Raw genomic sequence first — 27,014 nt, 5'->3', positions numbered from 1 at the left:
TGTGATGGCATTCATTAAGGTTGGAGCAGCCTCACTAGTCGTCACGTTAATATTTGTGACATTTCCCTAATCTCACACATCTTTTCTTTCCGTATTGAATGGTCTCCATCGTATAGCACAGGAATTACTGAGATAGGAGAGGCCTTTTCAATATTAGTGAATCTAGGGAAATAGTGATATACATACAGGGTAGATGCTTACTGATTACATGCGGGAAAATCTGATCAAACACAGTGAAATTTGTGTAGAACTCGCAAGATTAAGTAGAAACCATCTGTACTATTTTATCTTTATCCCATATCCCCCGGGTCTATAGGTGATTGAGAGGTATCTGATATCTTACCTATCGATGTCAGAGCTCCCATCGGTGGGTTTTGGAAGTTCCCCGTTCTAGTGGAGAAATAGACAGTGTTAACATTTTAAAGGAAAAAATGAGAAAAACAAAAGGTAAAGAGACAGGAGGGAAATAGATATAGGGAAACAGAAATACAGTAATATGTGCACATAATATTATTATGTAATGAGAATGTCACAATAATTTGCAGATTTACCCATGAAGCTTTGCTAATGTGTATGCTCTATAGCTGTCATTTAATCATCATGTCATGTGACAATATGTTTGATAAAAACTGGTTATTTGCATTAGGGAGCGCTCTAATGTATAGACAATATAATATATCATGACACATTATCCGGCTCGCCTGGTAGGGTAGAGTTACACGAACCTCACAGAATCAGGAAATACAAATACTCACCAGAGATGGGCTAGTGTGTATGTCCTCAATAGTGCAGCCTGATGGTAAGGCGCTGTCTATGGCTGGGGTATCTAGAGAGCACAGATAAGGTTATAGATGGTTATGCAGTAAATATGCACCATTACTACACATATTCTTGCACTCATTACCTAAATACTCAAATGTGTGAGCCACAGAGAACCACATGTGTTATGATCAGAAGATGATTTATTTGTTTTTATTTTCTGCATTACAATAGCTGGTAAAATGCTGTTAGTATGATCTGTGTGACTAAGTATGTCCCAGGTACAAACACAGGACTGTAAAATACAGAATTAGTAATAATCATTGGCCTCTTTGACGCCATAATGAAATAACATATTTATATTTGACCCAGCAGAACCTGTTCTATACTGATCTCCTTTGAAAAAGATGGCTGTGGCGCTTGCGTTTAGTACATGGGATAATATGTTCAATAATTTAGAAGTAGTTGGATTAGAAATCGCCAAATTGAATTGAAACTATAGTAATTACAAAAGGATTTCGCTTTTAAATGCTGGGGGAAAAAAATGGTTTACAGGGTTGTGTACATCTAATTCAGACATTCCTTAAATGTTAAATCAAGTTTTGCATAGTCATTTTGATAATAATGGAATATATTTTGGTGGAACATGTAGGGTTTAACCAGTTAATTAATTTTATCTACAACCCTCTAAATAAACAAAACAATTGGCTGAGACCATTCTGTGTAGATCAGTGACGTCGCTACAGGGGGGCAGAGGGAGCATTTGCCCCCCTCTAGTTAATGGCTTGCCCCCCTGCAAGCCCCGGCACTTGCATGGTTTTTTTAAAAATGTTGTTTCTTTTTTTTTTTACTCTGGGCCGGTGAGTGGTGACTATTCTTTATTTTGAGTGAGTCGTGAGAATGATCGATGAGAATGAATGACTGAGGATAACTGATTGCGCATCAGCAGCGCGCCTCCCCTACCGCGACCCGTGTTCACACTTGGAACCCCCACCCACCACAATACGTGCCTCGTGCAGGATCTACATGCCGCAACATGGCATTCAAATATACCCCATGCATGCTGCTGGCACTATTTGTTCCTCCTCCAGACCAGTTCCAGCCAGGTCACGTAACATTCCTTCACAGGCTCAGCAGCACAAGGAACATGACAGAGGACTCACTGGAGAGAAAGAGGGAGGAGCCAGGCCAGCAGGTGCTGTGGGCAGAAGCGGGAGGGAAGGAGCAGCACCAGCAGGCAGTGGCACTGGTTATCTGCAGTTTCTGGCAGTGGCACAGAAAGACCAGTGTTCTATAGAGAACTCCAATACATCGAAAAACTTCAATCTGACGTCACTTTCAGGGAATCCATACATCTGGTCCGTATCCAGTGAGTGACAGGACTCACAACCAATCAGATGGGCACTGTAATCGCCTATACCACTATCTATTTTGCCTCTGCCTGGGAGGTTCAAGCGGGGCAAAGCACAGACAGAGGCAAAACAGATATTAACATAGAAGACTTACTGGAAGTGATGTCAGATTGGAGTTTAAAGAAATTGGAGTTCTCGACAGAACACCGGTCCATAAAGTGATAGAGAAGAGAAGATCATCATCTGATTCTGGGGTAAGAGAAAATACATGATGTTGATTCACTGTTTCAGATACAGTGACTGCAGGGGCGGACCTATTGGAGGTGAGTTGTTATATTCCCAGATTCCCTCTCCACTAGTTCTCAATTAGGTCACCGTCTGCTTGCTGGGTTATTAACACCTTCCTGTCTCTCACGCTCCCCTGTCAGCAGCTTCTCAGCACAACCATGTGTACTTCAAGTATCTAACTCCACCCACTACTTTAAACTAGTAGCTGACTTGCCCTGTGCAGTGCTCTATACACTGACTGCATCTCATACACAACACGCTGTCACAGAGTCAGGCAGTGCTCTATACACTGACTGCATCTCATATACAACACCTTGTCACAGAGTAAAGCAGTGCTCTATACACTGACTGCATCTCATATACAACTCCCTGTCACAGAGTAAGGCAGTGCTCTATACACTGACTGCATCTCATATACAACTCCCTGTCAGAGTAAGGCAGTGATCTGTACACTGACTGCATCTCATATACAACACCCTGTCACAGAGTAAGGCAGTGCTCTATACACTGACTGCATCTCATATACAACACTCTGTAACAGAGTCAGGCAGTGCTCTATACACTGACTGCATCTCATATACAACTCCCTGTCAGAGTAAGGCAGTGATCTGTACACTGACTGCATCTCATATACAACACCCTGTCACAGAGTAAGGCAGTGCTCTATACACTGACTGCATCTCATATACAACACTCTGTAACAGAGTCAGGCAGTGCTCTATACACTGACTGCATCTCATATACAACACCCTGTCACAGAGTAAGGCAGTGCTCTATACACTGACCGCATCTCATATACAACACCCTGTCACAGAGTGAGGCAGTGCTTTATACACTGACCGCATCTCATATACAACACCCTGTCACAGAGTAAGGCAGTGCTCTATACACTGACCGCATCTCATATACAACACCCTGTCACAGAGTCAGGCAGTGCTTTATACACTGACCGCATCTCATATACAACACCCTGTCACAGAGTCAGGCAGTGCTCTATACACTGACTGCATCTCATATACAACACCCTGTCACAGAGTCAGGCACTGCTCTATACAGTATACACTGATTGCATCTCATATACAACACCCTGTCACAGAGTCAGGCAGTACTCTATACACTGATTGCATGTCATATACAACACCCTGTCACAGAGTAAGGCAGTGCTCTATACACTGACTGCATCTCCTATACAACATCCTGTCACAGAGTAAGGCAGTGCTCTATACACTGACTGGATCTCATATACAACTACCTGTCAGAGTAAGGCAGTGATCTGTACACTGACTGCATCTCATATACAACACCCTGTCACAGAGTAAGGCAGTGCTCTATACACTGACTGCATCTCCTATACAACATCCTGTCACAGAGTAAGGCAGTGCTCTATACACTGACTGGATCTCATATACAACTCCCTGTCAGAGTAAGGCAGTGATCTGTACACTGACTGCATCTCATATACAACATCATGTCACAGAGTGAGGCAGTGCTCTATAGTCTATACTGACTGCATCTCATATACAACAACCTGTCACAGAGTCAGGCAGTGCTCTATACACTGATTGCATCTCATATACAACACCCTGTCACAGAGTAAGGCAGTGCTCTATACACTGTTTGCATCTCATATACAACACCCTGTCACAGAGTAAGGCAGTGCTCTATACACTGACTGCATCTCATATACAACTCACTGTCACAGAGTAAGGCAGTGCTCTATACACTGATTGCATGTCATATACAACACCCTGTCACAGAGTAAGGCAGTGCTCTATACACTGACTGGATCTCATATACAACTCCCTGTCAGAGTAAGGCAGTGATCTGTACACTGACTGCATCTCATATACAACACCCTGTCACAGAGTAAGGCAGTACTCTATACACTGACTGCATCTCATATACAACACCCTGTCACAGAGTCAGGCAGTGCTCTATACACTGACTGCATCTCATATACAACACCCTGTCACAGAGTCAGGCAGTGCTCTATACACTGACCGCATCTCATATACAACACCCTGTCAAAGAGTAAGGCAGTGCTCTATACACTGACCGCATCTCATATACAACACCCTGTCACAGAGTCAGGCAGTGCTTTATACACTGACCGCATCTCATATACAACACCCTGTCACAGAGTCAGGCAGTGCTCTATACACTGACTGCATCTCATATACAACACCCTGTCACAGAGTCAGGCACTGCTCTATACAGTATACACTGACTGCATCTCATATACAACACCCTGTCACAGAGTCAGGCAGTACTCTATACACTGACTGCATCTCATATACAACACCCTGTCACAGAGTAAAGCAGTGCTCTATACACTGACTGCATCTCATATACAACACCCTGTCACAGAGTAAGGCAGTACTCTATACACTGACTGCATCACATATACAACACCCTGTCACAGAGTCAGGCAGTGCTCTATACAATGACTGTATCTCATATACAACACCCTGCCACAGAGTCAGGCAGTGCTCTATACACTGACTGCATCTCATATACAACACCCTGTCACAGAGTAAGGCAGTGCTCTATACACTGACTGCATCTCATATACAACACCCTGTCATAGAGTAAAGCAGTGCTCTGTACACTGACTGTATCTCATATACAACACCCTGTCACAGAGTCAGGCAGTGCTCTATACACTGACTGCATCTCATATACAACTCCCTGTCAGAGTAAGGCAGTGATCTGTACACTGACTGCATCTCATATACAACATCCTGTCACAGAGTGAGGCAGTGCTCTATAGTCTATACTGACTGCATCTCATATACAACAACCTGTCACAGAGTCAGGCAGTGCTCTATACACTGATTGCATCTCATATACAACACCCTGTCACAGAGTAAGGCAGTGCTCTATACACTGTTTGCATCTCATATACAACACCCTGTCACAGAGTAAGGCAGTGCTCTATACACTGACTGCATCTCATATACAACTCACTGTCACAGAGTAAGGCAGTGCTCTATACACTGATTGCATGTCATATACAACACCCTGTCACAGAGTAAGGCAGTGCTCTATACACTGACTGCATCTCCTATACAACATCCTGTCACAGAGTAAGGCAGTGCTCTATACACTGACTGGATCTCATATACAACTCCCTGTCAGAGTAAGGCAGTGATGTGATCTGTACACTGACTGCATCTCATATACAACACTTTGTCACAGAGTAAGGCAGTGCTCTATACACTGACTGCATCTCATATACAACACCCTGTCACAGAGTCAGGCAGTGCTCTATACACTGACTGCATCTCATATACAACACCCTGTCACAGAGTCAGGCAGTGCTCTATACACTGACCGCATCTCATATACAACACCCTGTCACAGAGTAAGGCAGTGCTCTATACACTGACCGCATCTCATATACAACACCCTGTCACAGAGTCAGGCAGTGCTTTATACACTGACCGCATCTCATATACAACACCCTGTCACAGAGTCAGGCAGTGCTCTATACACTGACTGCATCTCATATACAACACCCTGTCACAGAGTCAGGCACTGCTCTATACAGTATACACTGACTGCATCTCATATACAACACCCTGTCACAGAGTCAGGCAGTGCTCTATACACTGACTGCATCTCATATACAACACCCTGTCACAGAGTAAGGCAGTGCTCTGTACACTGACTGTATCTCATATACAACTCCCTGTCACAGAGTAAAGCAGTGCTCTATACACTGACTGCATCTCATATACAACACCCTGTCACAGAGTAAGGCAGTACTCTATACACTGACTGCATCTCATATACAACACCCTGTCACAGAGTCAGGCAGTGCTCTATACAATGACTGTATCTCATATACAACACCCTGCCACAGAGTCAGGCAGTGCTCTATACACTGACTGCATCTCATATACAACACCCTGTCACAGAGTCAGGCAGTGCTCTATACACTGACTGCATCTCATATACAACACCCTGTCACAGAGTAAGGCAGTGCTCTGTACACTGACTGTATCTCATATACAACTCCCTGTCACAGAGTAAAGCAGTGCTCTATACACTGACTGCATCTCATATACAACACCCTGTCACAGAGTAAGGCAGTACTCTATACACTGACTGCATCTCATATACAACACCCTGTCACAGAGTCAGGCAGTGCTCTATACAATGACTGTATCTCATATACAACACCCTGCCACAGAGTCAGGCAGTGCTCTATACACTGACTGCATCTCATATACAACACCCTGTCACAGAGTAAGGCAGTGCTCTATACACTGACTGCATCTCATATACAACACCCTGTCATAGAGTAAAGCAGTGCTCTGTACACTGACTGTATCTCATATACAACACCCTGTCACAGAGTAAGGCAGTGCTCCGTACACTGACTGCATCTCATATACAACACCCTGTCACAGAGAAAGGCAGTGCTCTGTACACTGACTGCATCTCATATACAACACCCTGTCTCAGAGTCAGACAGTGCTCTATACACTGACTGCATCTCATATACAACACCCTGTCACAGAGTCAGGCAGTGCTCTATGCACTGACTGCATCTCATATACAACATCCTGTCACAGAGTGAGGCAGTGCTCTATAGTCTATACTGACTGCATCTCATATACAACAACCTGTCACAGAGTCAGGCAGTGCTCTATACACTGATTGCATCTCATATACAACCTAAGGCAGTGCTCTATACACTGTTTGCATCTCATATACAACACCCTGTCACAGAGTAAGGCAGTGCTCTATACACTGACTGCATCTCATATACAACACCCTGTCACAGAGTAAGGCAGTGCTCTATACACTGACTGCATCTCATATACAACACCCTGTCACAGAGTAAGGCAGTGCTCTATACACTGACTGCATCTCATATGCAACACCCTGTCACAGAGTCAGGCAGTGCTCTATACACTGACTGCATCTCATATACAACACCCTGTCACAGAGTAAGGCAGTGCTCTATACACTGACTGCATCTCATATACAACACCCTGTCACAGAGTAAGGCAGTGCTCTATACACTGACTGCATCTCATATGCAACACCCTGTCACAGAGTCAGGCAGTGCTCTATACACTGACTGCATCTCATATACAACACCCTGTCACAGAGTAAGGCAGTGCTCTATACACTGACTGCATCTCATATACAACACCCTGTCACAGAGTAAGGCAGTGCTCTATACACTGACTGCATCTCATATACAACACCCTGTCACAGAGTCAGGCAGTGGTCTATACACTGACTGCATCTCATATACAACACCCTGTCACAGAGTAAGGCAGTGCTCTATACACTGACTGCATCTCATATACAACACCCTGTCACAGAGTAAGGCAGTGCTCTATACACTGACTGCATTTCATATACAACACCCTGTCACAGAGTAAGGCAGTGCTTTATACACTGACTGCATCTCATATACAACACCCTGTCACAGAGTCAGGCAGTGCTCTATACACTGACTGCATCTCATATACAGCACCCTGTCACAGAGTCAGGCAGTGCTCTATACACTGACTGCATCTCATATACAACACCCTGTCACAGAGTCAGGCAGTGCTCTATACACTGACTGCATCTCATATACAACACCCTGTCACAGAGTAAGGCAGTTCTCAGGCGGGAGACTTAATCAGAGAATCACTGAGCTTGTGCAGTCCGGGCATGTTCAGTGCATTCAGAGAAGCAAGTTAGTGAAAAGCTGCCAATCGCTGCCATTGCCAAATGATAAACAGCCCCTGACAGTAATGATGGCCTCTCACTTTTGCAAATGAGTCCTCACATTCCTGAGTGCAGCCATAAAACTAATTGCCAGGACAGGGCAAGGGGAGTGTGTTGTTTTTATCTCCCTGTGTTAACTAGTTTGCTGCCAGAGGAATTAGCTACTGACTCATATCAAAAGGTTAGATGGTGATAACTGAGGTATTAATTTAATTATTTCCTAAAATGGTTTAACATCTTGTGGCAGACATAGTTAATGAATATGATTGCTATCAATTATCACATCAATACTGGTTTCCCATAATCTAATTCAAATGCCATTGGTAACTATTTTACTATGAAAGCAGGCATTGCTTCCAATGGGGCTGGAACATATTTGTAAACACTAGCTCTACTTAAAGATTAAATATGTTACACTAAGCAAGCTGGGCAGAGGCACCTTAACCAATATATATATATATATATATATATATGCACCAGTGTCCTCTATTCATTAAGTCCACTGGTAGGTACCCAGTTTGTTTGATACTGATGCTAGAAATGCAATGAAAGTTGGTGTACTATATCCCACACAAGTAAAGTGTTAATCTTGACGGCAAATTGTGATTTAGTCTTAGTTTTAGTTGTATTTTAGTCATCTAAATTGTTTTAGTTTTAGTAAACTAACATCTAAGGGGTTTAGATAAAGTGCATTATTTAAGCATTTCTCTATCATTTCTAAGCTCATTATATACTCCAGGAGGCCTATCTATCAAGACCGCTGCTCCTTAACCCTGTCTACCTGCTCTGAGCAGGCAGACAGGAATCGCAGCAATTCAAACCGATCGAGTACGATGGGGTTGGTTGACACCTCCCTGCTGGCGGCCCATTGGCCGTGAGTCTTCATGGGGCAGCGTTGCACCAGCAGCTTTTGTGAGCTGCTGGTGCAATGCTGAATATGGAGAGCGTATTGCTCTCCGCATTCAGCGAGGTCTTGCGGACCTGATCCGCACTGTTGGATCAGGTCCGCAAGACCTTTGTTAAATTGGCCTCCAGGAGTAAACATAACACCTGTTATTATTTTGGGTATAAAGGTTTAAACGTGCAATACAGACACAGATTTAGCCGTTGTGATATATAACATGTCTTTATCTTAAAATTAAATAAAACCAAGTTTCGTAAATAAACAAGAAGATAGCTTTGCTTTTGCTTTTTTTTTTTTTTACAAAAGAGCAGTAATTAGATATGGATTGATTATAACAAATTGCATAAAGTGTTCATTTTGACAGCAAATTTTGATTTAGTTTTAGTTGTATTTTAGTCATCAGAATTTCTTTAGTTTTATGCTCATTTTAGTCTAGTTTTAGTCGACGAAATTAACACCGCACAAGTACAATGAAGTATACTTAATGGCCAAATCACCTGAGCCAGCTATATAACTTCTGTTTTGTGTTTAAGTATATGTGCATGTGTGTGAGAGAGTGCATGTGTGCATAAGCATGTGTGTGAAAGAGTGCATGTGTGTGTGCATAAGAATATGTATGAGTGCATGTGTGAGCACAAACCTGTGTGAGATTGTGTGTGTGAGAATGTGTGTGTCCATGTTGTTGTATACTTTTGTGCATGTGTGTGTGACCATGTTATTGTGTATGTTTGTGCATGTGTGTGTGACCATGTTATTGTGTATGTTTGTGCATGTGTGTGTGACCATGTTATGGTCTATGTTTGTGCATGTGTGTGTGACCATGTTATTGTGTATGTTTGTGCATGTGTGTGTGACCATGTTGTTGTATACTTTTGTGCATGTGTGTGTGACCATGTTATTGTGTATGTTTGTGCATGTGTGTGTGACCATGTTGTTACAAACTGCTATTTGTGACTGGCCCTTTAAATGGAAGGTTGCCCTGCTTCCCTGGATTTTGGAGAAGCCTATTTGCCAGCCTCCTTCCTCATGACTATGGCCCCTGGAAGATTGTGCCCCTGAGAGTATATTGACTTTTGTTGGGTGTGTGTGGCCCTTTGGGAACCGTCTGGGGACATATTGTGACTTTGGTGAACAATGCCCCCTTTAAGACTATGTCCCCAGACCTGTGAAATGACTTGTCCCTGGCTTTCTCCCACTTGGTTCAGTTTCATTGTGTGCCATTAAGAGTTAAATTTTGTTCAGCTTCAAGAAACCTATTCTAAATACAAGTCTGCTGGGATTAGCTCTAATTAGGTTTAGTGATCAACTTTCCCATTGTCTAATCAGACTAGTATTGATAAGGTGGACTGCATTGTTTTCTTGTGTGTAATGTTATCTGCTGTTGTGGCCTGTCAAAGGGAGTGTCTCTCTATCTAATATCAAATGTGTGATGGGGGATTTTATGCCTCCCCCTGAGAGTGTCCTGTTTGCATGTAACCTCAATAAAAAGGAGGCTGTGTGCTCCAGCACATCAGACCTATTTTTGACCCTCTAACTAGCAGCTTTGACTCATGTTTGTAGGGGACAGCTTATAATCACTACAGGGATTGCTATGCTCTTCATACTCCCTTAGCTACAGGGATTGCTACAGAAGGAAGAGGTTCACCTACTGGAGCCTGGTCATAGGTCCAGGGCGCAGAGCAGACGGCGAGATACCAGCCCAGCAGCGGTGGTTCATAGAGTCTGCATTACTTATGGTGGCTACGCAGCAGTTATAGAGTGTCCACGGTGCTGCTGCTCCTTTGGTGAGCGCTAGGAGCATCCTTTTCTACGGTCCAACTTCCAGCCAGCCTGGAGGCAACCGTAACATTTGGCGGCAGCGGTGGGATTGGCGTCCTAGCGCAAGGAGCAGCACCACAACAGCACTGGTATCGTAGGAGAGTAATTGAGGGCAACGCTAGCCACTGCGCAGCGTCCCTACCTACAGCAGCATGGAGCTGACAAGATACTGGTCAGAACCATGTGAAGAGCACCTCAACCGGATCCGTCGCTATGAGGGCGCGGATTTCGTTCCAGAGGTAAAGAGGCGGCTAGTCCGATATGGTCCAGACCCTGCGCAGGAGGTTGTCAGTCGCATCATCCGGGAATTGGATACGGAGAACAAAGCGGCACGAGCCTTTGAGCGCCAACTGTGGAGTTTGAGGGTATGGACACCTGGTCTCTCCCCAGCCGCAGCATGTTCCACAGGGAGAGGAGAGCAGCGACCTCCCTCCCCAGCGGCAGTATACTGTGCAGAGGGAAGAGACAACCGGTCTCCTTCCCCAACCCCAACCAGAGATACCAGAGGCAGCAGGCCTCATAGACTGGTCCTGGGAGGACCCCCAGCAGGCAGGTGGAGATGGGACCGCAGTCTCTCTACCGGCCCTACAGGGATGCTGGGCAGGCGGCCCAGATCCCCAGCGACAGACCCAGCTACAGGGAGGGGAGAGCATCGACCTCCCTCCCCAGCCGGAGTGTGCCTTCCAGGGAGAGGAGACAACCGGTCTCTCTCCCCAGCCGCAGCATGTTCCACAGGAAGAGGAGAGCATCGACCTCCCTTCCCAACGGCCGCCGGAGTATCAGGAGGAGGAGGTAAGCCAATCTCCCCCTCCCCAGCTAACTCCTAACTTGGGCACAGGGTTAACAGTGGAGATGTTAACCCCCACTGACCCCCACGTTCCCTTTGCCACCGGGCAGGACTATGCCCCAATTCCCCCAGCAGAAGAGCTGGCATCAGGACAGAGCGCTGCTGGCCTCTGCCCTACAGACCCCCTTGTTACAGGACTGGCCTGCAAACCCCTCACCCCAGCAGAAGCGCTGGCACCAGGGTAGAGTGCCGCTGGCCTCTGCCCCCCAAGTACCATCAGCTATTTGCCCAGCTGCGCCAGGAAGGCAGAGGATGCTACACTTTCATCCTATAACCTGGAACCTACAGGCCAGTGCTACTTGTTGTGGGGGGGGCTGCTTTGCTGCTAGTGTTTATTTGTGGGTGGGTTGCGAGACTAACTTAGGCACTGACCGACAGAAGGTCAGGTGCCTTGTTAGTCTCCCTCCAAAAGGGGAGATATGTTACAAACTGCTATTTGTGACTGGCCCTTTAAATGGAAGGTTGCCCTGCTTCCCTGGATTTTGGAGAAGCCTATTTGCCAGCCTCCTTCCTCATGACTATGGCCCCTGGAAGATTGTGCCCCTGAGAGTATATTGACTTTTGTTGGGTGTGTGTGGCCCTTTGGGAACCGTCTGGGGACATATTGTGACTTTGGTGAACAATGCCCCCTTTAAGACTATGTCCCCAGACCTGTGAAATGACTTGTCCCTGGCTTTCTCCCACTTGGTTCAGTTTCATTGTGTGCCATTAAGAGTTAAATTTTGTTCAGCTTCAAGAAACCTATTCTAAATACAAGTCTGCTGGGATTAGCTCTAATTAGGTTTAGTGATCAACTTTCCCATTGTCTAATCAGACTAGTATTGATAAGGTGGACTGCATTGTTTTATTGTGTGTAATGTTATCTGCTGAAGTAAATGTTGTGGCCTGTCAAAGGGAGTGTCTCTCTATCTAATATCAAATGTGTGATGGGGGATTTTATGCCTCCCCCTGAGAGTGTCCTGTTTGCATGTAACCTCAATAAAAAGGAGGCTGTGTGCTCCAGCACATCAGACCTATTTTTGACCCTCTAACTTGCAGCTTTGACTCATGTTTGTAGGGGACAGCTTATAATCACTACAGGGATTGCTATGCTCTTCATACTCCCTTAGCTACAGGGATTGCTACAGAAGGAAGAGGTTCACCTACTGGAGCCTGGTCATAGGTCCAGGGCGCAGAGCAGACGGCGAGATACCAGCCCAGCAGCGGTGGTTCATAGAGTCTGCATTACTTATGGTGGCTACGCAGCAGTTATAGAGTGTCCACGGTGCTGCTGCTCCTTTGGTGAGCGCTAGGAGCATCCTTTTCTACGGTCCAACTTCCAGCCAGCCTGGAGGCAACCGTAACACATGTTATTGTGTATGTTTGTGCATGTGTGTGTGACCATGTTATGGTCTATGTTTGTGCATGTGTGTGTGACCATGTTATTGTGTATGTTTGTGCATGTGTGTGACCATGTTATTGTGTATGTTTGTGCATGTGTGTGTGACCATGTTATTGTGTATGTTTGTGCATGTGTGTGTGACCATGTTATGGTCTATGTTTGTGCATGTGTGTGTGACCATGTTATTGTGTATGTTTCTGCATGTGTGTGTGACCATGTTGTTGTATACTTTTGTGCATGTGTGTGTGACCATGTTATTGTGTATGTTTGTGCATGTGTGTGTGACCATGTTATTGTGTATGTTTTTGCATGTGTGTGTGACCATGTTATTGTGTATGTTTGTGCATGTGTGTGACCATGTTATTGTGTATGTTTGTGCATGTGTGTGTGACCATGTTATTGTGTATGTTTGTGCATGTGTGTGTGACCATGTTATGGTCTATGTTTGTGCATGTGTGTGTGACCATGTTATTGTGTATGTTTCTGCATGTGTGTGTGACCATGTTATTGTGTATGTTTGTGCATGCGTGTATGACCATGTTATTGTGTATGTTTGTGCATGTGTGTGTCACCATGTTATTGTGTATGTTTGTGCATGTGTGTGACCATGTTATTGTGTATGTTTGTGCATGTGTGTGTGACCATGTTATTGTGTATGTTTGTGCATGTGTGTGTGACCATGTTATTGTGTATGTTTGTGCATGTGTGTGTCACCATGTTATTGTGTATGTTTGTGCATGTGTGTGACCATGCTATTGCGTATGTTTGTACATGTATGTGTGACCATGTTATTGTATATGTTTGTGCATGTGTGTGTGACCATGTTATTGTGTATGTTTGTGCATGTGTGTGTGACCATGTTATTGTGTATGTTTGTGCATGTGTGTGTCACCATGTTATTGTGTATGTTTGTGCATGTGTGTGTGAGACCATGTTATTGTGTATGTTTGTGTATGTGTGTGTGACCATGTTATTGTGTATGTTTGTGCATGTGTGTGTGTGTGACCATTTTACTGTGTATGTTTGTGCATGTGTGTGTGACCATGTTATTGTGTATTTTTTTGCATGTGTGTGTGACCACGTTATTGTGTATGTTTGTGCATGTGTGTGTGACCATGTTACTGTGTATGTTTGTGCATGTGTGTGTGACCATGTTATTGTGTATTTTTTTGCATGTGTGTGTGACCATGTTATTGTGTATGTTTGTGCATGTGCGTGTGACCATGTTATTGTTTATGTTTGTGCATGTGTGTGTGACCATGTTATTGTGTATGTTTCTGCATGTGTGTGATCATGTTATTGTCTATGTTTGTACATGTATGTGTGACCATGTTATTGTGTATGTTTGTGCATGTGTGTGTGACCATGTTATTGTGTATGTTTGTGCATGTGTGTGTGACCATGTTATTGTGTATGTTTGTGCATGTGTGTTATCATGTTATTGTGTATGTTTGTGCATGTGTGTGTGACCACATTATTTTGTGTGTGACCATGTTATTGTGTATGTTTGTGCATGTGTGTGTGACCATGTTATTGTGTATGTTTGTGCATGTGTGTTTGACCATGTTATTGTGTATGTTTGTGCATGTGTGTGTGACCATGTTATTGTGTATGTTTGTGCATGTGTGTGTGACCATGTTATTGTGTATGTTTGTGCATGTGTGTGTGACCATGTTATTGTGTATGTTTGTGCATGTGTGTGTGACCATGTTATTGTGTATGTTTGTGCATGTGTGTGTGACCACGTTATTGTGTATGTTTGTGCATGTGTGTGTGACCATGTTATTGTGTATGTTTGTGCATGTGTGTGACCATGTTATTGTGTATGTTTGTGCATGTGTGTGTGACAATGTTATTGTGTATGTTTGTGCATGTGTGTGTGACCATGTTATTGTGTATGTTTGTGCATGTGTGTGTGTGACCATGTTACTGTGTATGTTTGTGCATGTGTGTGTGACCACGTTATTGTGTATGTTTGTGCATGTGTGTGTGATCATGTTATTGTGTATGTTTGTGCATGTGTGTGACCATGTTATTGTGTATGTTTGTGCATGTGTGTGTGACAATGTTATTGTGTATGTTTGTGCATGTGTGTGTGACCATGTTATTGTGTATGTTTGTGCATGTGTGTGTGACCATGTTACTGTGTATGTTTGTGCATGTGTGTGCAACCATGTTATTGTGTATGTTTGTGCATGTGTGTGTGACCATGTTACTGTGTATGTTTGTGCATGTGTGTGCAACCATGTTATTGTGTATGTTTGTGCATGTGTGTGTGACCATGTTATTGTGTATGTTTGTGCATGTGTGTGTGACCATGTTACTGTGTATGTTTGTGCATGTGTGTGCAACCATGTTATTGTGTATGTTTGTGCATGTGTGTGTCACCATGTTATTGTGTATGTTTGTGCATGTGTGTATGACCATGTTATTGTGTATGTTTGTGCATTTGTGTGTGACCATGTTATTGTGTATGTTTGTGCATGTGTGTGTGACCATGTTATTGTGTATGTTTGTGTATGTGTGTGTGACCATGTTATTGTGTATGTTTGTGCATGTGTGTGTGTGACCATGTTACTGTGTATGTTTGTGCATGTGTGTGTGACCATGTTATTGTGTATGTTTGTGCATCTGTGTGTGACCATGTTATTGTGTATGTTTGTGTGACCATGTAATTGTGTATGTTTGTGCATGTGTGTGTGTGACCATGTTACTGTGTATGTTTGTGCATGTGTGTATGACCATGTTATTGTGTATGTTTGTGCATGTGTGTGTGACCATGATATTGTGTATGTTTGTGCATGTGTGTGTGACCATGTTATTGTGTATGTTTGTGCATGTGTGTATGACCATGTTATTGTGTAGGTTTGTGCATGTGTGTGTGACCATGTTATTGTATATGTTTGTGCATGTGTGTATGACCATGTTATTGTGTATGTTTGTGCATGTGTGTGTGACCATGTTATTGTGTATGTTTGTGTGACCATGTTATTGTGTATGTTTGTGCATGTGTGTGTGACCATGTTATTGTGTATGTTAATGCATGTGTGTATGACCATGTTATGGTGTATGTTTGTGCATCTGTGTGTGACCATGTTATAGTGTATGTTTGTGTGACCATGTTATTGTGTATGTTTGTGCATGTGTGTGTGACTATGTTACTGTGTATGTTTGTGCATGTGTGTATGACCATGTTATTGTGTATGTTTGTGCATGTGTGTGTGACCATGTTATTGTGTATGTTTGTGCATGTGTGTGTGACCATGTTATTGTGTATGTTTGTGCATGTGTGTGTGACCATGTTATTGTGTATGTTTGTGCATGTGTGTATGACCATGTTATTGTGTATGTTTGTGCATGTGTGTATGACCATGTTATTGTGTATGTTTGTGCATGTGTGTGTGACCATGTTATTGTGTATGTTTGTGCATGTGTGTATGACCATGTTTTTGTGTAGGTTTGTGCATGTGTGTGTGACCATGTACAAAGGTAAGTATATTAAACATGTTTGTTGCATGTTGGAAGCACTGGGTGAGTTTTCACACCAGGGTTAAATTTGGGAGGAACCTAGGTGCCCCATTGACTCAAAGGCCTCTAGTTATCAAGCCGTCAACCGCAAATACGCAGCGTATTTGTGGCGAGCCTGATTCGCCTTAGTTATCAAACCCTACAGACCGGCAAAAGTAGAATATAGTGACGTACCATACGATCCGCCGGACTCAGTGCTTATGTCACTACAGATGTTCCAAACGCAAGTTCGGCACTATCTGACTACTTTTGGAAGTTATCAAATTCCTACCAGGTACGCTCGGCACTTTTCTGGCCCAGCGTACCTGGTTTTCAATCCGCAGCCCTGGAGGCGGCGGATGCCATAGGAATCAATGGGAGTCTGAAAGCAGCGAAAGCTCATATTCGCTGCTGCCCGATATCCCATTGATTTCTATGGGAAATGTCTACACCTAACACCCTAACATTCACCCCAAGTCTAAACACCCCTAATCTGCCCCCCTACACCGCCGCCACCTACTTTATACTTATTAACCCCTAAACCGCCGCTCCCAGACCCCGCCGCAACTCAATAAAGTGTTTAACCCCTAAACCGCCGCTCCCGGAACCCGCCGCAACTCAATAAAGTGTTTAACCCCTAAACCGCCGCTCCCGGACCCCGCCGCCACCTACATTATACATATTAACCCCTAAACTGCCGCCCCTACACCGCCGCCACCTACATTATACTTATTAACAGCCAATCGGAATTAAGGTAGGAAAAATCCTATTGGCTGATGCAATCAGCCAATAGGATTGAGCTTGCATTCTATTGGCTGTTCCAATCATCCAATAAAATGTGAGCTCAATCCTATTGGCTGATTGGATCAGCCAATAGGATTGAACTTCAATTCTATTGGCTGATTGCAGGATTTTTCCTACCTTAATTCCGATTGGCTGATAGAATTCTATCAGCCAATCGGAATTCAAGGGACGCCATCTTGGATGACGTCATTTAAAGGAATATTAATTAGTTTGGTAGTCGTCGGCCTGAAAGGATGCTCCGCGTTGGATGTCTTGAAGATGGACCCGCTCCGGATGGATGAAGATAGAAGATGCCGTCTGGATGAAGACTTCTGCCTGTCTGGAGGACCACTTCTGCCCGGTTGGATGAAGACTTCTCCCGGCTTCGTTGAGGACTTTCACCCGGTTGGGTGAAGACGTCTCAAGGAAGGGTGATCTTCAGGGGGTTAGTGTTAGGTTTTTTTAAGGGGGGATTGGTTGGGTTTTATAGTAGGGTTGGGTGTGTGGGTGGTGGGTTTTAATGTTGGGGGGTATTGTATTTTTTTACAGGTAAAAGAGCTGATTACTTTGGGGCAATGCCCTGCAAAAGGCCCTTTTAAGGGCTATTTGTAATTTAGTATAGGGTAGGGCTTTTTATTATTTTGGGGGGCTTTTTTATTTTATTAGGGGGATTAGATTAGGTGTAATTAGTTTAAAAAACTTGTAATTATTTTATTATTTTCTGTAATTTAGTGTTTTGTTTTGTACTTTAGTTAATTTTATTTAATTGTAATTAATTTTATTTTAATTTAGGTAATTTATTTAATTATAGTGTAGTGTTAGGTGTAATTGTAACTTAGGTTAGGTTTTATTTTACAGGTAAATTTGTATTTATTTTAACTAGGAAGTTATTAAATAGTTAATACTATTTAAAAACTATTCTACCTAGTTAAAATAAATACAACGTTGCCTGTAAAATAAAAATAAATCCTAAAATAGCTACAATGTAACTATTAGTTATATTGTAGCTATCTTAGGGTTTATTTTACAGGTAAGTATTTAATAAATATATTAATATTAATAAATATTAATAAATGTAATATAGTGGCGGCGACGTTGGGGGCGGCAGATTAGGGGTTAATAATTTTAATGTAGGTGGCGGCGGTGTAGGGGGGCAGATTAGGGGTTAATAAATTTAATGTAGTTGGCGGCGAGGTCCGTCAGCGGCGGTTTAGGGGTTAAACACTTTATTTAGTTGTGGCGCAGTCCGGGAGCGGCAGTTTAGGGGTTAATACATATAATGTAGGTGGCGGTGGGCTCCAGGAGCGGAGGTTTAGGGGTTAATAACTTTATTTAGGTGCGGCGGGGTCCGGGAGTGCCGGTTTAGGGGGTAAACAGTATAGTATAGTGTGGGTGCTTAGTGACAGGGTACCAATAAAGCTGTGAATAAGCCGAAGAGCAGCGAGATTGATGACTGTTAGTTAACAACAGTCCGCTGCTCATCGCTCCGTACTTGGTGCGCGGCTTTTTGACAGCTTTCTTGATAATTTTGGAGAACGTATTCAGGTCCGCGGCAGCGATGTTAGGCGATCTTAGGCGAGCGTATTGGTGCCGTCAAATGCAGGTAAGTTGACAGGTTGATAAATAGAGGCCAGAATGTCACCAGCCACCACTGCGTAGAACTGAAGTGATTAAAGGATAGGAAGTGAGGAAGCCATAATATTTTTTTACCTTTTTTGCCTAATAGCCCCAATGCTATTGCATGGGTTATCCTTTATAGGGGGAAAACAGAGCAAGATGAAAATATATCATAGTTATATTTTCTAGACAAGGCTTAGGGGCCGATTTATCATGTGTCAGGTGGATATGTATGTGTGTGTAACTGTGTGTGTATATATGTGTGTAACTGTGTATGTATGTGTGTATGTGAATGTAACTGTGTGTGTATGTATGTATAATGTGTGTTTGTGTGTTTAACTGTGTATGTGTGTAACTGTGTATGTATGTATGTATGTGTATGTACGTATATATGTGTGTGTGTATGTGTGTATGTATGTATGTATAATGTGTGTATGTGTGTGTGTAACTGTGTATGTGTGTAACTGTGTATGTATATATGTATGTATATATGTGTGTGTGTATTTATTTGTGTGTGTATGTATGTATGTATGTTTAATGTGTGTGTAACTGTATGTATGTAACTATGTATGCATGTGTGTGTATTTATGTACGTGTGTGTATGTACGATGTGTGTGTAACTGTGTGTATGTATGTGTGTGTGCTTGTGTATGTATATGTGTGTATGTATATATAATTTATGTGTTTGTGTGTCTATGCTTGTGTTTGTGTGTATATGCATGTGTGTGTGTGTGTGTATGTGTTATTTTCAGTGGTAAGATTTTGTGGTAGAAATTATTAGTGCTCCCCCAGTTTTGACTGTGGTATCTTATGTGCCCCCCATCTATTGTTCCTAGAGTCGCCAATGGTGTATATCATTTTAGATCATTCCATGAATATCAGTAGGTTACCTATCTGCAATAGCCAAGGTATCAGCAATTATGATAAATAATAGAAAAAACAAAAGACGCCCTTGTGTGGTACCTTTGGAGATTTTTAACTGTAAAAAGCATTGTAGATGATGCTGCAGTATATAGAGCAGAAATAGCTTTATAAATTGATAACAAACCAAATTAACTGAGGTAAGATTGAGGTATCACAAGCGGACCATTCCAAAAGCCTTGCAATGCACAATGAGCTAAATTAGGATATTTCAGTTCATGCAGACATCTATTCTCTATCCAGAGAGACCCTTCCTTTTAAGATCCTGATTAGGTGAAACTGATGTCATACCTGGTTTCTGAGTCTGATCTTCTTCAGCTTTTGCAGCCCACGGTGACTTAAGGATTTGCTATGATTAGAAATGAGATAAATGTCAAAACTACTAAGAAATAATTACAATAACATTTTCATTACAGGAGTAATGTCATTGCCTTACTGCTAACATTAATTTTAAGGGGAATATTTAACATTGTGCGAGCGGACATGATCCGATATTGAGGATCATGAGGCCCATTTATCAAGCTCCGTACGGAGCTTGTGGGCCCGTGTTTCTGGCGAGTTTTCAGACTCGCCAGAAACAGCAGTTATGAAGCAGCGGTCTAAAGACAGGAATCGCCACAATTCAACCCGATCGAGTACGATCGGGTTGATTGACACCTCCCTGCTAGCGGCCCATTGGCTGCGAGTCTGCAGGGGGCGGCGTTGCACCAGCAGCTCTTGTGAGTTGCTTGTGCAATGCTGAATACGGAGAGCGTATTGCTCTCCACATTTAGCAAGGTCTTGCGGACCTGATCCGCACTGTCGGATCAGGTCCACAAGACCGTTGTTAAATAGGCCTCCATGTCTGCTGCACATCGATAAATGCCGACAGCATACGCTCTCTGCATTTATCATTGCACCAGCAGTTCTTGGGAACTGCTGGTGCAAAACCGCCCCCTGCAGATTTGGGGCCAATCGGCCGCTAGCAGGGGGAGTCAATCAACCCGATCGTATTCGATAGGGTTGATTTCCAGCGATGTCTGTCCGCCACCCCAGAGCAGGCGGACAGGTTATGGAGCAGCGGTCTTTAGACCACTGCTTCATAACTTGTGTTTCTGTCTAGCTTGAAGGCTCGCCAGAAACACGGGGCATCATCACCATTCGGAGCTTGATAATTCGGCCCCTAGATGTGGAATTATTAACACATTAGAGGAAATAGATCATTATAATGTAAATTGTCTAGCACTTCACATGAAACAATCCTTGCATGAAATAACTAATATACAGGTGTATAGTGATGTGTCATCTGTCTGTAAGAGCCTGTGACTGGTAAATTCTCAAAGAATCACTTGCTCAGCTTTCACCTATCAGTAATATGCGGCGTGTGAGTATTAACAAAATAGTCACTTATCAGATTGTGCGCTTCTGTTAGGAAGGTGTACCATTATATAAAATGATAAAGTCATAAAAAATCATAAAAAAGAAGCAGCACCAGCCGGTAGTTTCCAACAGATTTATTCGTGCAGTATGCAGAGTAAACAGCCAGACCAACAAACAGCAACGTTTCGGACTTAGTCCTTAATCATGCATAGTTACACCTGGAGATAATGCAGCTTAAATACACCTGTAAACCACACCCATTCCTATAAACACCTTTGACATACTGAATGTTAGCACCATCTAGTGGTCATATACAAAACTTTTTTAACAGAATATGAAAAGTCAGGTTAAACACATATTGCTCCTAACAAATCTAAAAACCATTTCAAACATATTGAACATTTTAAAAACTTTTTAAGATAATCAATAAATCATAAACTCTAGAGACATAGAGACCAATCCAGTTCTCTATTCATACCTTTTGGATGCATGGTATCTAATCTATTGATCCAATAGGCCTCCCTAATTTTTAGTCTCTTAGCTCTATTGCCACCCCGCCTAAGGTGTCCCACTTGTTCTAATATCTGGAACCTCAATTGAGTCAAGCTGTGACCCACGGACAAGAAATGGTTGGCCACAGGGGCATCTAACTTTTCTGTTCTGATGCTACTCTTGTGTTGGGTCATTCTTTCACGTACTGTACGGGTGGTCTCACCCACATACCCCAAACCACAAGGACATTTAATATAGTATACAGCAAAATCTGTGTTACATGTAAAGTGCCCCCTAATCTCAAATCTTTTCCCTGTTCCAGAGTGGCTAAAAAAAGGCCCCTTAATCATGTTATTGCAGTGTGAACAGCCAAGGCAAGGAAAGCAGCCCAGATTTTTACCTCCAATGTACTTCTGAACCATTGTCCTAGATGGACCAATGTCAGCATGAACCAACAAGTCTTTCAAATTTCTACCCCTCTTGAATGCAGGCATAGGTGGCTCTGTAAATTCAGGTACATTAGAATTGTATGTTTTCAAAATGTGCCAATGTTTAGAAATGATCCTATTTATCTTATTACTCAACTTAGAATACTGACTTACAAAAATTAACCTGTTAGGCCTTTCCTTCTTTTTGGCCTCTTCCTGTGGCAATAAATCTTGTCTTGGGATTGCCTTTACATTTTCAATCTCCTTTTGAATAAGGGCTGATGGATAACCCCTAACCTTAAAACGGTCACCCATCTCTTCCAATCTCTGTTCTACAGGACCTGTTTCAGAGACAATCCTTTTCACCCTAAGGAGTTGACTTCTTGGAAGTGACCTAATCAAGGACGGGGGATGCATGCTATTGTAGTGAAGAAGAGTGTTGCAATCTGTTGCTTTCTTATGTAGATCAACTACAAGTCCCTGGTTATAGGAGAAACAAGAAAACAGCGCATCCACGATTCACAGTAGAGTTTATTCAGGAGACACACCTACATATATAAAATTGCACTTACAAGATAATGATGATAAAAATGCCTGTAGCTCAAAATTTAGCTTGATGGTTATAATCCTGAGCAGTCCATACAGAAGTTTCCTCTTTATGCCGACCAGCAGCTTCCAATTCGACCTCCCTGCTCCGGCTTAAATACAGCAACTTATACAAATACAAAAATTTAAAACACAATATTCCTCATATCAGGGAAATATTGAACACCCAACGCGTTTCCTCTGCTCACAGGCAGACTTTCTCAAGGGACATGTATTGTATGACTGATTCTATTCTCAGACCAAACTTAAACTTTCAAATTTTCCCGCACTCATTACCTGTTTGTGGGAGGGTAACTAGTATACCATATTACCCTTAATACATAGGCACTAGTACCACAAACAGTCACAGAGATGTGCATTCTATGTCTTCACCTATTCCCTAACATAAATAAAAGAGAGAATCACCAGTATGTAAAATATTTTGAAATTATAAAACCTATTACTAAACCTATTAAAAGTACTTTTTTTAAAAAACTAACTTAATCTCACTTATGGTATTTGACCCCCATTTCATATTGCACTTAATTCATACATTTATGCTTCATGAAAATATAAACTTAATAGTCGTAGCAGATGGTAAAAAATAATAATGGAAAAATAAATGTAAGATAAAAGAACCTAATAAAAGATTATACACACTTCCGTATACTTCTCTATTATTGCACCTATTTATGAACATTTGAGAAGTATTTATTTAATTCATGATGCCCTAATTCATAAATGCCTGCAAATCAATATCAATATTCAGGCCTTTTGGTTCCAGGCAATCTAGGCGATGTATCCATTTTGTCTCACATTTCCTAAGTAATAGTAACCTTCTATTTGGACATGGTCCTGGTTTTATCTGCTCTAATACTCTTATAGACAAGTCTTTGTGATTACTGTTATGCACATTATTAAAGTGACTGGATACACTATGCTTGTCAAATCCTGCCTTTATATTTTCAATATGTTCGTACCATCTTCTTTTTATGGTTCTTTTCGTACGCCCTACATATATTTTCCCACATTTACATAGGAGTTGATAAACCACATACGTGGATTGGCATGTTGTTCTACAATTAATGTTGAACTTTTTACTATTATCATAGTTGTTAACCTCTGTTCCTTTAATAATATTGTCACACATACTGCAATTTTTTCTGCCACATCTATATGTGCCTGCTTTCAATTGTAGCCAATTAGATAGAGTTGTGGGCCCATTTGTATTTATATTCCTTCCTTTTATATTTTTCAATTTTGAAGGAGCTATCAGGCTTTTTAGATTTCTATTCTTTTTGAATATTACGTGTGGATTGTTCCCTATATGATTTCTTAGAATAGGGTCACCTGTTAGTATTCCCCAATGCTTTTTTAGTATATTCTTAGCCATTTTTGATCCTTCGTTATATGTTGTAATAAACTTCACTTGTGTATTAATATCTTCTTTCTGTTTATGAACTGAGCTTATGACACCCTGTTCCCTTGGAATTACTAAACATTTTTCTTTTCCTCTTTCTACCAGTTCTTTATTATAACCTTTTTGGATTAGTTTATCCTCTAAAATTTTGGCTTCTTTTAAATAGTCCTCGTCATATGTGCAGTTACGTCTTATACGTCTGAACTGTCCATATGGAATATTGTCCTTCCAGCTTTTGAGATGCCCGCTTTTGGCGTTTAGGAAGCCATTTCTATCTGTCAGTTTCCTGAAATTTTTTGTCGCTACTTTATTATCTTTAATGAAAAAAGTGACATCTAAAAAATCAATAGATTCTTTGTTACTATTGTTTGTAAAATTCAGATTACATTGGTTATTATTCATAAATTTTAAGAACTCTATTGATTCCTCACTGGTTCCTTGCCATATCATTATTATATCATCTATATATCTATAGAAACGGTAAATGTTCTTTTTAAAGGGATTATTGTTCCAGATATATAGGTGTTCATAGTGTGCCATATATATATTTGCATATGAGGGGGCCATGGTAGTACCCATGGCCGTACCCCAAATTTGTTTATAGAAATTTCCCTCAAATTGGAAATAGTTGTACTGTAATACAAATTTCATGGCCTCTGTTAAAAATTCCATATGGATATCAGGGATGTTCCAACCCTCACACATGTGTCTAAAGGCCGATATCCCTAAATCATGTGGGATGTTTGTGTAGAGGGCAGAAACATCACATGATATCCATATGTAGTCAGACCTCCATTCCATTCCTTCTAATTTCTGAATTATATCAGATGTGTCTTTGATATATGATTTGATCGTTTTGACTATTGGCTGTAAATACCAGTCTATATATACTGACAAATTACTACTTATAGAGTCTATTCCAGAAATTATAGGCCTCCCTGGGGGCCTATTTCGATCTTTGTGAGATTAAGTTAGTTTTTTAAAAAAAGTACTTTTAATAGGTTTAGTAATAGGTTTTATAATTTCAAAATATTTTACATACTGGTGATTCTCTCTTTTATTTATGTTAGGGAATAGGTGAAGACATAGAATGCACATCTCTGTGACTGTTTGTGGTACTAGTGCCTATGTATTAAGGGTAATATGGTATACTAGTTACCCTCCCACAAACAGGTAATGAGTGCGGGAAAATTTGAAAGTTTAAGTTTGGTCTGAGAATAGAATCAGTCATACAATACATGTCCCTTGAGAAAGTCTGCCTGTGAGCAGAGGAAACGCGTTGGGTGTTCAATATTTCCCTGATATGAGGAATATTGTGTTTTAAATTTTTGTATTTGTATAAGTTGCTGTATTTAAGCCGGAGCAGGGAGGTCGAATTGGAAGCTGCTGGTCGGCATAAAGAGGAAACTTCTGTATGGACTGCTCAGGATTATAACCATCAAGCTAAATTTTGAGCTACAGGCATTTTTATCATCATTATCTTGTAAGTGCAATTTTATATATGTAGGTGTGTCTCCTGAATAAACTCTACTGTGAATCGTGGATGCGCTGTTTTCTTGTTTCTCCTATACATAGTTTTTGCCTCTACGGGACGCACACAGTGGAAGCCCCGTGATACACCAGCAGCACCTGATCAGATTCAAGCAAGATCTGTGGAGTTTCTGTAAGGAGACACCCGCTCCTTCCTTGTACTCGCTGTGGACATCGGCAAAACAGCTTCAACCTGAACTGAACCAAGTGCGGTCTGTAATCATTTTTTTTTTTGTATCTTGTTTGCCTTGGGAACCACTGCCAAAAAACTATAAAAGAACAATTGTGGTACAAATACGGAGCGGTAAAGGACTAATTGTAACTTTGTTTGTGGCTACACGCTTATATTAGGAGACGTGTATGACATTTTAACAGCAATTTTTATTTCCATGTTTTCTATTAATTTTTCTGACGATAATTGCTTTGTATAATATTTTCTCTTGGTATTTGCATTTATATTAACCCTATTGCAAATTAATACTTGAAAATACCTTAAATTACTCTATCTGGATAATACCCAGGGTCACTATAGACGTGTGCCTCCAATTGCAAACAGTAGCGCTGTTAGTATTCTCTCAAATTTTAAGTCCCTGGTTACTTTTAAGTACCCTGGTATCAAGGAACACAACACTCTCCTCACTACAAACCAGCTTAAATTTAATGTGACAAGTAGCAGAGTTAAGTTCATTCACAAATTTGTGACCAGGGACTTGTAGTTGATCTACATAAGAAAGCAACAGATTGCAACACTCTTCTTCACTACAATAGCATGCATCCCCCGTCCTTTTCACCCTAAGGAGTTGACTTCATGGAAGTGACTTCCATGAAGTCAACTCCTTAGGGTGAAAAGGATTGTCTCTGAAACAGGTCCTGTAGAACAGAGATTGGAAGAGATGGGTGACCGTTTTAAGGTTAGGGGTTATCCATCAGCCCTTATTCAAAAGGAGATTGAAAATGTAAAGGCAATCCCAAGACAAGATTTATTGCCACAGGAAGAGGCCAAAAAGAAGGAAAGGCCTAACAGGTTAATTTTTGTAAGTCAGTATTCTAAGTTGAGTAATAAGATAAATAGGATCATTTCTAAACATTGGCACATTTTGAAAACAAACAATTCTAATGTACCTGAATTTAAAGAGCCACCTATGCCTGCATTCAAGAGGGGTAGAAATTTGAAAGACTTGTTGGTTCATGCTGACATTGGTCCATCTAGGACAATGGTTCAGAAGTACATTGGAGGTAAAAATCTGGGCTGCTTTCCTTGCCTTGGCTGTTCACACTGCAATAACA

General features: G+C 41.8%; 1 protein-coding gene across 1 annotated transcript in view; it reads right to left on the bottom strand.

Moving 5' to 3' along the window:
* Positions 1-41: 41 nt before the first annotated feature.
* The window catches only part of LOC128636405 (serine/threonine-protein kinase MARK1-like), a 72,041-nt gene continuing 45,068 nt past the window's right edge, over positions 42-27,014 (bottom strand). The window contains exons 10-13 of the mRNA XM_053689425.1: positions 20,205-20,262; positions 756-826; positions 344-390; positions 42-162 (exon numbers count right to left, since the gene is read on the bottom strand). Of these exons, the coding sequence (XP_053545400.1) occupies positions 42-162; positions 344-390; positions 756-826; positions 20,205-20,262 (297 nt within the window). The remainder of the gene's footprint in view (positions 163-343; positions 391-755; positions 827-20,204; positions 20,263-27,014) is intronic.

Source organism: Bombina bombina, chromosome 7 (genome assembly GCF_027579735.1).
Source record: "Bombina bombina isolate aBomBom1 chromosome 7, aBomBom1.pri, whole genome shotgun sequence".
NCBI classification, from domain to species: domain Eukaryota; kingdom Metazoa; phylum Chordata; class Amphibia; order Anura; family Bombinatoridae; genus Bombina; species Bombina bombina.
This window is presented reverse-complemented; position numbering and strand designations above follow the sequence as displayed.